The sequence below is a fragment of the Maylandia zebra genome, linkage group LG15 (assembly GCF_041146795.1).
Source record: "Maylandia zebra isolate NMK-2024a linkage group LG15, Mzebra_GT3a, whole genome shotgun sequence".
In the NCBI taxonomy this organism is placed as follows: domain Eukaryota; kingdom Metazoa; phylum Chordata; class Actinopteri; order Cichliformes; family Cichlidae; genus Maylandia; species Maylandia zebra.
Window position 1 is genome coordinate 38,056,016 of NC_135181.1, and position 14,210 is coordinate 38,070,225.

The window sequence follows — 14,210 nt, forward strand, 5'->3', positions numbered from 1 at the left end:
CTTCAATTACCGAGCAATGACTGCAACGTCCTCTAATAAAAGCGGGGAAAAGGCGGCAGTTAACCTTCATGCTTTTCTGTTTTTACACTCTACATCTTTCAATGCTACTACAGTACCCAGGGGGTGAATTACTCGGGATAAAATGGGATTAAATTTTCTAAACTTTGATTACCAGCTTCATTAAATGAGTGCAAGCAAACCAGACTGTAAAAGCTTTGCTGTGAGACGCGTTAATGTTATGTCTTTTTTTCTTCTTCTTCTTCTTTTCAATCTCGAATGAGGACACCGCGATTAAATCATTTCACTTCAAACAGCAATTCCTGTGTGTATAATATATCTAAGTGTGTGCGTGTGTGTTTGCGTGCGTGTGTGCGCACGCTGAGGGATCTGCTCCCCTTTCTTTTATCAGACAAACATTTGAGTCAAAGTATTTTTAGACACGTTTAAATACAACAGTAGTTAACAGTGCTATGCAAAAGACATGCCAGTGCTTTAGAGCATTAAATGTAGAGGGAACAGGGGAGGAAAATAATACTAGAGAAGGGAATAATGGGTGGCTGTAGCTTATGAGGTAGAGCGGGTCACCTACTAATCAGAAGGTTGGTGGTTTGATTGCCAGCTGCACCAGTCTGCATACCAAAGTATCCTTGGGCAAGATCCTGAATCCTAAGTTGCTCTGATGCATTCACTGGAGTGTGAATGTGTGAGAATGTGAGACATTGAAAAAAGTGATGTATGGATGGGGCAAGTTCTATAAAGTGCTTTGAGTGACTATATATAAACCATTTACCAATAAGTCACAGGGCAGTCAAAAGCTAACACACCACTTTGCATTTAGGTATTGATCATTATTAATCTCTGCTTCTACCAGACGTTTTTTCCTGCCAAAAGCTAGTTTTTCCTTCCTACTGTTGCCAAGTGCTTGCTCAGAATTTGTTTGATTTTGGGGGTTTTCTCTGTATTACTGTAGGGTCGTTACCTTGCAATATCCTCAAGCGCCTTGAGATGACTGCTAAAACTATACACCAAATGCATAGTGCATATTTAGCGTAACTGGTGGTGAACTCGCTACCTGAACCTGAGACATTGCTATATGAGATATCTATAGTAAAATTAAATCTCTACAGTTATGTTCTTGGGGCTGGATTGTACCTCAAAGCATTTGCCTTCCTCAACACTCGGGTAAATAGATACCGCTTTTCCTCTTCAGAGCCAGTCGTTTCCTTCTGAGCTTGAAGCATCTTAATTAAGGCTGTGATATGGATGTGGTGGAGACAAGGCTATTCATCCAAGACCGTGGAGGCCATAAGGGACACAGGGGGAAGAATGGGTGTAGTTTGGCTGTGGCATTAAAATGATGGCCTCACAAGAGCGGGAGAGAAGGAGGAAGCGACCAGAGGGAATCGATAATCACCAGCCAGGTCAATGGAATGGCTAAAAGCATGAAGTGTCAATGGGTATTTAGTTTAGTGTAATAAATCACCCTGCGCAAAAGAGCAATGCGGCCAAGTGTTTTGTGGCTGTGCGTTTGTATAAATTTGCTCATGCGAGCTTGTCTGGCCAAGTTTGTGCTCACTCTGTGTGTTTGTTTGAGAGTATATATATATGTATAGGTGTGGGTCTGTTTGTGTATGCGTGCAGTTAGAAAGGGGTCAACCAACCCCCCGTCAGACATGCACCAGTGGGCAAACAATCTGAGAGCCTGCTTACCAAGCCTGAATGAATTAAGCATGTTGTGCAAAAAAGGGTCAAGTTTCTTGGCGTCGATTTTCAACAAGATGAATTGTTATGCAAGATTGGCGAGCCTCTCTGTTTTCTCTTTGTCCTTTCCAATCAAAGCTTTAACTTTCACCTCCAGACGGCAACGCACGGGCCTTACACATTGCACATTTTGGTGCAACAATAATTCTCAAAATCATCATTTAAAGCTGTTTTTTTTGCCAGTTTTATCATGTTTTTTCATCCTTCGACCTTGGATGAATTAAAAGAGAACATTTACTCTAAGAAACCTTCATGGCAACATGGATAAACTATTATTATTAGCTTTAGGCATTGCCTGAAATGCTGAAAGTGCAATGCAACCAATTAGTGTGTTTTTATTTTGTTGTTTGTTTAGCCGGTTCAATAATCCCACTAAGGCTAATTTAATACTGTTCCAGCTTGTTTATGACACGTTTTGTGCAGGGAAGGTGGTCTTGTGAAGGAGACAGTCATATACCGACAATACTTATTATCTCTGTAGGCTCGCTAACTTCATATATTGTTGTCAACGTATGCTTAGGGAAAGCCCTGTGGGTATCATTCCGGGTCTGAGGAGAGCTACTCAGCGGAATTCCCCCTTCTTCGCCCATCTGGTTTGGAACATAAACGGCATGATTTATAGACAAATATTCACACGTCACACATGGAGGCATAATGAATGCTGGAAATCCAAACGCATCAACCAAACTGGTGCTGAGCTGCATGCATCCATGCCTCATACAGAGATGCTACAGTCTATAAAGACAGATGCAGACAGACTGAGAAATGCACATACCATAGCAAACAGAAACGTGAAAGAATATACTAAAAGAATGTGTGTAAAACACAACAACCTAGTGTTGGAGCATGTAAAGACACTTCCTTACGATTATCAGCGCTTACAAACACAGCTTCTGTGTAGCTTTATGTTTGTAGCTTCATTTGCATGTGTTTTGCAATGTTATTTAAAAAGATGGAGACGATATGATTCGTGTTTGGCATGAATGAGAGAATGTGTAGTGTTAGATTTGCTTTTTGAGGAACTGATTTTCTTGTCTCATACACTCTTTCCTTCTTGACGCACGAACATTGCTCTGGATTTTCCTGAAACCCTGTCTCTCTCTCTCTCTCTCTTTCTCTCTCGTCCCTTTCCCCGCAGGCTGCTTTGTTTGTCCTCTTATCCACGGCATCGGTTTCTCTTAAACACTCGTCACACACAACAAAAACAGGTTGGGTCGTTCCCACCGCAAGACTGCGAGAGCAAACAAACACGTATACAATAAAAGTCTGCGTGAAGAAAGGAACAAGGCAACACGGACGATTGATTTTGCGAGAGCGAGGGACTGAGAGTGAAAGTGAGGGAGGGAGGGAAAAAATAAAAGGAGGGAAAACGCGCACACAAACACACAAAGGGTGGAAAAATAACTCAGGGACAACAAATGCTGTCTGTGGCACATTCTGCTGCAAACACACACCCACCCAAAAAAAAAAGGGCCAAGGGGACAAATTCATCTCCACCCTTTTGGCAGGTAATGTGGGAAATCTGGATTGCAAAAGGGCAGCTACTGTATGTACATCTACTGAGAAGGAGCATCTGTTGTAGGATTGTTGGAACAGAAACAGAGAGGCATGTTTTTTAGGTTCCTAAACCATGTCTGCCTGGACCTCGTGGGAGCATCACCGCTGCATTGTAGCGTAACAGGATGAAGAGGTGTGTGTGTGTTTGGAGGGAAGGGGGAACAGAAATGGGACATGCCAGGCTGTGAGAGGGTTTGTCCTCCTGATTGTTTACAGCTGAGGTGGCTAGTGTGTGTCTGGCACAGTGAATGTTTAATGGCTAGGTGAAAAGGAGCATAAGGAGGGTGGGTGACTTTGAACAGCTGGGGAAGAATCCTCTGACAAGTGTGTTGTGGTAAGAGCAAAAATATACTAAAAAAAAAGGGGGCCCATCGTTCAAAACACAAGGGCCAAGTCAGAGGACCACACAAAGGCAAGGGAGGAGTGCTGGCAGTCTTTGAAGTATATCCGAGGAGGGGTCGAGGCTCTTTTTGCCTCATTGTGGAGACCACATGGGAAAGCCATGTGAGGCTGTCATGGACACTTTGTGTAAGGTAGATTTGGGTGCTGAGACATTTATCAGCGTTTAAAAGGGAACTTCATGACAACACCAATGCTTTTTTTTTTTTTGCATTTTTCAAGAGGGAGTCAATCAGGTCAGTCAGGTGAATTAGATGTCAGTGCATCATTTGTTTTGCTGCCTAAAATATTTTAATTTCATCAAATGGTAAAACATAGCCTGGAGTATTGCTCATTATTAACACAACACAATGCACACTATGCCCAGTAAACTCACCCCAGTCTCAGGATGTGCAGTCCAAGCCAGTTCTGTCGTGGCCCACTTTGTGTCCATCAACGTCTCTGAAAAATGGAAGCAGAGAGAAAACAACACAATCAAACAAGGAAGAAAAAAAGAGATCAGTAGAACTTTCAGTTGTTTTACAACAATCTCATAAAACTTGCAAAATGATCCAAGGAACAGATACGAGGCTCTGACCAAAGCTGCTTTCAGAAAACTGTGTGAATAAAGGACACACAAGCTCACAACTAACTGAATTGATTTAGACAAAGGAGTACTTTATGTGCAAGTGAGTATGTGTGGGTGTGTGTGAGTGAATGTATTATAGATGAAACACGAGACAGACAAAGGTCCCGATAGGTGATCAGTGAGGTATTGTGTGATATTTTACTGTTGCTCCTCATTAAGCTAATTAGTCCCAATTAGGTGTTTCCCTTAAACAAAGCTCTCACTGCGAAACAGTTCCGCTTCCCACAGAACACGTGACACACAGACACACACTTGATAAGATATAGACACAGTTGTAAAACTCAAGATATACAACCCAACAGAATACTTGAATGGAGAGCAGGGGCAATAAATTTCGGTGTCACAAAAGAGGAGCTCTCGAGTGGAACAGAGGTCGGTAAACTTCAATAGGATTCGTTTTGCGTCAATACTTGAAGGCACTTCAGTTTAGAACATTCTTACACGTATCTATATGCCACACACGGGGGATTTCACACACAAAAACATCAACAAATGGCTCGCGCAAGTTGAAGTGGACAGAGATCTCCCCTGCAAAACCGTTTTTGCTCTCCACTTTCCACTTTCTTGTTTCTACTGGCAAAGATGGGAGCTTTGCGAGAGCGGGGAAGGAAGACTATAAATGTCGAGTCTTTTACTACCTGGCGCTCAAGGCATGATGTGCAGCCACCGTTATTATCTCAACCGCTGTGCTGTTCTACAAGATAGTGAAAGATGATGAAACGGTGCAGCCAGTGAGTGCTTGGTCATCAAATGAAGTTTGAGATTTTCCAAGTCTTTGCAGACTTCTTTTTTTTGGCTTGCTAACTAATTGTAAATAGGTCCTAGGTATAAGTACAATACTATAACTCAAGGATTTTTACCACACATCAAGCAACTGCTACATTCAGGCAAACAAAAAGAACTTCAAGCCCCTTGTGAATTATATCTAATTTTGTCCAAGTGTTATGCTCTTACAACGGGGAAGTCCCACTCATTTTCACCCCTGCAGACTTTGACTGAAAAAGGTCTAAAACTGTCACCATGAGCCAAATCAAAGCCTTTATCATAAGTGATTCCTTTTGCTTAGCGGGTTTGCAATATTCTCAATGTGTTTCCAGTGTTAAAGCAGGGAACTCATGAACGTGGTGTTTGCTAAGAGCTCCCTTTGTAACCAGATGTAGCCACATGTGAGCAACTGAGGGCCTGCTTGTGTTTTCTCAGAGAATGGGCCAGCACTCACTAGCTGCAGGACTTCCTGTGACTCATACTGTGACAGTGTGTGATTTGGGACCTGTTACTGACAGCCGTGCAGGTAGGTAAGCCGGTGAGGTGAAAATTATATATGTTTGCCGCCTGGTACTTATTATTACAAGTCGGCCTTGTGTTTGATGCGCTCGCTTGTCATTAGAGCTGGCCTCGCTGAAAATGACAGCACGGCAAAACGCAAAGATGAACGGGGAGGGAAGGAATGGGATGCGGGGATGAAGCAGAAGGGACGTGACGTGAAAGAGAGATAGATATGCAAAGTGCAAACAGACACACCTGTCCAGCCTGACTCAGTGGTTGGGACAGCAGATGATTCGAGACCGCACACTCATCGCTGAAACCCTCCTTTCTCGCTGCATCTGCATTGTTTGATCTGGCCGGGGTTGTGTTTTGTGTGCGTGCATAACTGTGTGCTTGCAAGTCTGTGTCAGAGGACAATTGTATGTGTGTGTATTTGGTGCAAAGTCCTGCATTGTGCCCAAAGTGGAGCACCAATCCTGAGTCAATGGGCCAGAGCAAAAGTGGTGAATGACCCTGACCTAACCCGGCCGCTCCCTCTCTGTCAGTGTATGTGTGTCAGGATGTGTGTGTGTGTGTGTGTATGGGTGCCTGCCATGCTCTGTCCACTATATTGCTGTGATTTTAAATAACACACCTGGCATTACAAGCACATTGTAAGAATAAAGCCTGGACTGAAAGTCCAAGCATCTTAAAATTATCTAATACACGGACAAAAAAAATCTAATAAAGTGTGCAAAGCAGACTCGTACAGATAATAAAGGACAAGAAGGAGGCAGAAGGAACTAGATTATAGAGCGAAAGGTATTCTGTAAAGGAAACAAGCCCTGAAAGCTTAGAAGACTATAATGGCAGCACGACTTAAGGGCCCGAGTGAGACAAAAGAAAAATAAATGGAAAGAAAACCAGAAGGACAAGTCGGTTAAGAAAAAAAACAAATCTCAATTAGACTCTGAGATGATTTCTAAACACACTGAGTGCACTGGTTTGCCTTCTATGCATTTCATTTTACTCTTTCAAATCTTGTAAATTGAGATAGGGGAAAATTGAAGGGAGCAAAAAAAGGAAATCAGGCAAACGAACATGCAAATTGGCTGCTGTAAATCACACACGTGGTGAGAGCGAGGCATCGATGGGTCACAAACAGAGAGGCACAAGGCTTCACTTTTCTCACACTTTCTCCTTTTTTCAATCTCTTTCTCAACCAACTCTCCCAGTTTGTTATGTTTCTTCTACTTGTCCCACTTTTCTCTCCTACTTCAACTAAAAAAAATTGTCTCCTTCTCTTTTCTCTGCCTTCGACGCCAATATCTGCAGCCGTGCTCCTGTGTTCTTGCTGCACAGTGATGTGACATGCGCTGTTCAGGGGGGTGTTTTTCAACCCCCTGTTGCTCACAAAGACTTTTCAATTAGCGAGTCACTGTTTGAGTAACCTAAGGATTGCTTTAGTAAAGTGTTATTTATGGTAGAGGTCAAATGCACCGGGGATTATCATAAAAACCATGGGGGGAAAAAAACGGCTGTGACATTTGTTTTCTCTGTGTCCTCTGACTGTGTGAGAAAAATTGTAGGAATACAAACAGGCTTGGAGAGATCGCACTCTGGCAAATAAATGCACACACACACACACACACACACACACACACACACACACACACACGCACACACACATGCATACAGACACGCATGCAAAGCCAAACCCCTACACTCTAATCCTGTAATGACAGGGCAGGCCTAATAACAGGGGAGGGCACTGAAGCGTTCGTCCTTATGGCCGCATCCAACGTACGAGCACGCACACGCGCACACGCATACACAGAGTTACAAGCCTCTTAAAATATTTCTTTGTTCAAACAAGCAGACTTCTTAAAAGAAAGAAAAAAGAGAAGGAGAAGAGCAGGAAAAGAGAAGAAAGGCTATTATTGAGAGGGAGGAATGCGCAGTCGTTTTCAGGGTGAAGGCTGCAGGTCACAGGGAGCACACAGGTGAGTGATTTAGCTCAGGTCTTGCTTTGAGCTTCTGAGTGTGGATGTCTTTGGTATGTGTGATTCTTCAAAATTCAGACAGCAGTCACCAAACTAATATTTTTAATGAAATGTTCTTTTCCCACCTTGACAATCAAGCCGACTAAGTTCTCTGCTATTAGTGCAAAACAAAACGGCTTCACCTTAGAAATTACCACTAACTTGTGTGTTAATGAAACGTGACAAAAGCAAGATTTTGCATCCAGGAAAACCCATAATAACATAAAAATAAACTCAACTCCAAACCCTAATGACTCCCTTCCCATAATCCTTTGCTCGGGGCTTCTTCAGTAGTTAATTATCTTCTCCCCACCTCTCCTCTGAGTTGCTTTTGTTGTTGTTTTTTTGTATCTTTTTTTTTTGCAGTCGAAGAGACCAAGCACATGGCAACCTGGCATGGGGTAGCCACTCCATTAAAATACTATGCCGTCTGGTTGCCAAACACTTGAGCCTCTGTTTAGCCACTGAAACAGTGGAAAGTGTCAACACTGAGAGCGAGGACCCCACACTCAACTTATTAGCGCTATTAGCCTGATTGCTTTGTGCGCTATCTTTGTTGGCTCCACTTTTGTCATCCAGTGCGAGGCTGAGGCAGAGAAAGAGGAAGCGGGGCAGGAAAAAAAGGAAAGCGGGAGGAGAGATGCTATTCAAATTCAAATCGTCCGAGCAGTCTTTTTTGCCTTAGGAGAAGTCCCCTCCATTTAATAGCTAGACCTCCCCTTCAGCATCCCCACACCCCCACTCCCCCTGTGTGCACGCACACACACACACACACACACACACACACACACACAGTCACGGTAATTGGTTGCTGCAACATGGACAAGCCAAGGAGTTGATTCCTCTGTGGAATTCCTGAAGGGACTCGCCTCCCATGACAACAACCCCCCCACCTCCCATTAGCACAAATACACACACAGACACACACACATACTTCATCCTACTACTGCAGTCAGTCATCACACAATGGCTGTCACAAAAGAGGTGTGTCCTGCCTGTATGCTAACAGGGAATGCTGCTGGAGCTTCATGAGTAAGTTGTCTTTACCTCTCTGTCGTTTTCTCTTATTTATTTATTAAATATAGTTTTTTCATCACTGGAAACGTCAAATTAAATTAAATCTTTGCTCTATGAATACGTGGCTGCGACCTTGCCCTCGGTTACCTTCCCTTCATCAAGGGATATCTCAAGGCTGAATACCTTTTTTGTGCATTGGGAGGAGGGGGGGTTGAACGTCTGTCTGCTTATCCCACCTTGTCTCCGGAGGCAATGTCTGTCAAGCATCTCTTACCTGTCGACACTTTTGTGATAAATAAACAAAAAACAAACAGCTTTTTTTTTCTTTTTGCTGTGAGATGCTTTTAGAGAGCAGAGCTGAGCAAAGTGGTTGAAATGGAAAAAGAAAGGGCTTTGATCGCAGCAAGGAGGATGCAAGCTAGCGAAGCTGAGCCAATACATAGGCCTATATGTGTGTGTGTGTGTGTGTGTGTGTGTGTGTGTGTGTGTGCGTGTGTGTGTGCCTGCTTCAAACTGAGGAGGGGTATAGCCTCATTCAGAAGTCTCATCTAGTTCCTGTCCTGTCAGTGGAACCGGCTTCTTTGTCTTAACCCACCCCCACCCCTCCTTCGCTGTCTTTCTCTCTCTCTCTCTCTCACTCATTCCTTCTGTCCTTCTCTCATCTGTCTCCTTCCCTCTCTTCACCCCTCCCTCCCCCCTTTTACTTCTAATTACTAACCGCAGAGGATCTGACGAACAGGTAGCCCTCAGGGCAGCTGTCTACAAAACCAGGTGTGCCTTTACGGGTGGGAACACATGTTTGTCAGTACGTGTGCGTGTTTGAGTGAATAAGTGCATGTGTGTACGTCGGGCCTTAGTTTGACTCACAGAATTTCTGTTTAGCTTACTGCATAGTTGTGTGGCATTCTGACTGAGTTAATTACTACACAACCCAGTTAACTGTTAATATAACTGGTTTTCTGGGAATGCTTGAAATCCCCCTCTCCTCACCTTAACTAACCCGAGCCTGAGACCCAGCACTCGCAGGAGCCGACACTGTGCCGTGGTTTTATTGGACGGCTCTGTGTTTTGCCTGCTTTTGAATAAGTCGCAGCACCTTCATCAGCAGTACTGACAACATAATACGTACCCACTCAAACACGCACATTCACAGTTGGGGGTGAGTCATTAGCGCTTGTTTTATTGGCTGACACAAGCACTTCGGATTGCCTTCAAAATCCAATGCTGCTAAGATTTAATGGAGGTCCTTCATAGTGAGTGTATCAGCATTTCATTAGGAGAGCGACCTCGGCTTTGTTACGGCGCCTCGACCTGATCAGTTATTCTTTTTATTGTTCTGAAAATATGAGTAGTCACAATAAGATCACATATCACATTACTTGGCTTTGTAGCTTATGCTTACAACTTCCATTTCCCATACTGCTTTTGTTTCATAACATCCGCTTATTGCTTTCTTCCTCTCGCTCTGCCTTACCACTGAATATAAACACTGCCTAGTCATATTCATATACTACTGTATGGAGCAGTATATGAGCAGATACAAGCTTCCACAACACTGCAGAGGCAATAGCGCAGTTTTCAGGGTGTTTTTTATAGTGTTTTCACAGTGATGCATCCTGTGTGACACAAAACTTACTCGAATTCATCCCCTACTGAAATATTCCCGCGGAGGAGTCATTCCAGCCACTGTGGATTTACCACACGGAGATGTCTGGCCTTGTCTTTTGAAATCTGAATATAGCTCTCTGTGATTTTTCTTACTCATTATTGAAAAAAAAGCATTACATCATGTACCATGCTCAGATCAGCTGAAACAGAACAGCACTTTTTACATTTACAGTTAAACTATCACGTACTTTGGCAAAAATGTCAAGAGGCAAATAGATAATTAAGGCTTCAGTAATGTTTTGTTGTAATCATCATTTTTAAGGTTTGGTGTAATATTTATCATTTACAACCTGCTCTGGAAAGGGCGTGTGCTTCGTTTGCAAATGATTACTTTAAGGGCATCAGGTCTGGCTTTGTTTAAAAACCAGCAGGAAATGGGCGCAAAACCAGATTTCTGTAGAAATGATTGGTGTTTACATCACCCAACATGGAAACTATTGCCTCAAACTTTGCCATAGATGAAGTATTTTTTTTGCTTACAGCCCTTCCTGGAAATTAATCGCCCCACTCTCCTTCTAGATTTTACAACATTTTAAATTTAACTCTAAGACTTTAAAAAAAATGCTGACAATTAACAGTGTTTAAGCAGAGCCCTCTAGTCCTGAATTAGATGGCTGAATTAATGCGAGCACTGGGTGAACTGCGCAGCGTGTGCCTCTGCGTGAGACGCTTAGATGCCATCATCAGATTTCCTGGCAAATGACTCAGCCGGCTGCAACTTAAAAATACAAGTTAGCGAGTAGTAGGTTTGCTTTTACCTCAAAGGCGTGCATATGGAAATGTGGCTCTCCTTATCAAACTCTGTGGGCATTTGGATGTGCGCTTTTCGTTGTTTTTATGCGAGTGAGGCCGCTGGAGCGGAGTAATTTGTCTTTTTGCATCTGCGTGGTTGTGTATGATGGAGTGTGTGTGCGTCGCTACAGCTGTTGATTTCATTTAGTGTTTACCCCACACTCCCTCTGAGGGGGCAGCAATACCTGGTATACGATTCATATTCAAAACGCTATATAGCACAACTGCAACCCGAATTAGATTGATTTACTAGACTGTAAAACAAATACACTGCATACTCATGTGCATGAACACGAGCAGCAACGCATGTCAAACTTCTATAAAAAGACTTCTTTTGATACAGATACAGATCTTCTAGCATGTGCACCTCAATTATTTTTCACTTATTTTTAAACTTCTACTGTGTAATACACAGATTTTTTTCACCAAGGCTTCCTTTTTGCAAAAGGGTTCAAAGCCTTGCTCAAGGGCACCTCGGCAGCTGTTGTGCAGTTCTGCAAACAGTACAGACTAAAATCATTATTTTACAAATAATTTACCACAATATTTTGAATTGTATAAAGTAAACAGCGGATTATATCTATATATATATATATATATATATATATATATATATATATATATATATATATATATATATATATATACATATACATTGGGGTGCAACGATACACAAAATTCACGGTTCGGTTCGTTATTTTGGTGTCACGGTTCGATATTTTTTTGATGCAAAAAAATGTTCATGCCTTTTTAATTTGTCATTTATTAAAATGATAAATATATATTTTAACTCAAAAACACAGTTTTTAAATGCAATGTTGCTGAAACAACAAAATAATAAAAAAATAAATCTATCTGATTGAGAAATCACTCATCTTTGGAAAAGAGTTTATTACAGAGAAATGGCTCTTTCCAAAATAAAAGCTATACTATACGCTTCTTCTGGGGTACATTCTCAGCAGCATATTAAACATATCAGGTCCCCATGAGGAGAATCATGTGCTAACGGCTGTCTAAATGACTCGGGTAAAGTTAGTAGCATGCATGCTTGTTGTTTTTGTCTGCGTCCACTAGTCTTTGTACTAGGATAATGTCGGCGTAAATGTGCAGTCATATTCGTTGCGTTCCCACTTGTGCTGTCAGCGTTAATCTCGTTAAAATGACATTAACGCCATAACGCGGCAAATCTCCCTTAACGAGTTACCGCGGATCGCCCCGTGTGTGCGGCTGGATGGCATCAACACGTTAACAAGCTAACTGCGCTAACGCACCAGGTCCCACGAATTGAGCATTGTGTGGCACATCCGACATACTGTTTTACTTTTGTCCATGACGCGCTTACCTTCAGGGTCATACTTCACATGAAAACCAAGATAGTTCCAAACGCCAGATATGAATGAGGGTGGGGGAGGTTCAATTTCGGGTAGCGTTGAGGCTTAGCTTCTGTCTTGCTAGCTTGCGCTGCAATCGACAGTGCAGCCTAGGCGGAGTAGTCGAACGCAGATCCACTAAGCGCTCAACACAGACAGTATCGTCAGAAGAAAAGTTGATAAAATAAATAAAAACAATTTGTATTGTTCGATACATATGCATACCGAACCGAAAGCACTGTATCGAACAGTTCAATATCAATACGAGTATCGTTGCACCCCTAATATATATATATATATATATATATATATATATACACATAAATAAAACTTCTTTTTTTTGGTTTAGGTATAAAAATCAGACATTCATCTTTTTGCACTACCTGCCTATGAGTGTCTATCTGTGAGCTGAAGCTCTGGTGGATTTTGGGCATTAGTGGTCTAGGCTAATTGTGACAGGCGAGAGTCAGGGCTCTCTGCTACTTCCACTTAGCATAGCATATCTGGGGCTTTCTCAGCCATCAGTTCAGTCTTATATTTGATCTAATCAATCCCTCAGCACCACAACATTTGTTCAAAAACTGTAATTCACCCCAGATCAAAGCAAAAAGTAGTAGTTTTTGCAGCAATACTGAAATGTTGGAACATATATGCCAGATACAAAAGGGAGCAAAGGAGGGATGATCAGTGGAAAATTAAAGAGAAAAAAAGATGTGTATTGAATTCTTAGCACCTCCCAGTCCTCCACACAAAGTACAAAGAAAAGAACTACTGAACACTGTTTTATGTGAGATATGCAAAGGAGAATTAGGTGAAGTGAGGAAGCAGAATCGGAGGGAACACGGTTTGCTGCTTTGGGTGTGGCCGTTTTTGATTACAAAAAAATAACTCAATGCACATTCATTCATACTGGCATTGCTTAAAAGTCTTAATAGAATTCAGCAAAAATCAGACAGAGAGAATGAGGAAAGGAGGGAGGCAGGAGTCAGGGAAAACTGGGGGAGGGAAGGAGGGGGGAGAGAGGGATGGGAATGCAGAGAAAGGAAGAGATATTCAACGTACAGACAAAGCGAGGGGGTGCAAAGAGGAAAAAGATGGGAATGAAAGGCAAAGAGGGGCCAGTAAGGTAACAAAGGGGGTGGGGGGCGGACGGAGAGGAGAGGATGGAGAGCTGCTGCACGCTCTCTTGTATTCCCCACAGCCCCGGCACGTCTTTCTTTGCCACTGTGTCGCTGGCATGCTAACACGCTGTCGCCTTCAGAGACAGTATGTGACTGTGTGCATGTACACAACTGCAGTGTCTTCTGTATGTTTGTGTGCCTGCCTTGAGTGTCTGTGTTTAACATGCAGCCTGATGGGCTCATTGCCCTACTGCTGCCCAGGGAGCCATTGTCTAGTACTTTGCTGCTGTACTTCTCTGTTCTGCTCTCTCCTCCCTGGCCTTCCTCTGCTCCGCTGCCCTTTGCTAACCAAGGCATTCATTCATAACAGCTTGATAGCTGCCCTGGTATCAGTCTGTACAGATGATAGCAGCCCGGTTTCCGAAGCCAAATACCAAACAGCGATAGCAGCAACGTGCCCTTGGGGAATCTATGTGCGGATTTGAGGGGAAGCATTTCATTGGTGCAGAGCAGAGTGTTTGAAATACACCTGTATGAATGAATGTGCATTTGCTTGTATAGGTGGAAGCTGTTGATTATCTGACTGTCACGGGGGTGCTGGAAGCATAAA

General features: G+C 42.8%; 1 protein-coding gene across 5 annotated transcripts in view; it reads right to left on the bottom strand.

The window, feature by feature from the left end:
- ephb3b (eph receptor B3b) overlaps nucleotides 1-14,210 on the bottom strand; it is a 58,361-nt gene that overhangs the window by 25,879 nt on the left and 18,272 nt on the right. For all 5 annotated transcript variants that reach the window (XM_076874389.1, XM_076874388.1, XM_012922095.3 and 2 more), the window contains exon 2: nucleotides 4,094-4,158. In XM_076874389.1, coding sequence (XP_076730504.1) covers nucleotides 4,094-4,158 — 65 coding nt within the window. The remainder of the gene's footprint in view (nucleotides 1-4,093; nucleotides 4,159-14,210) is intronic.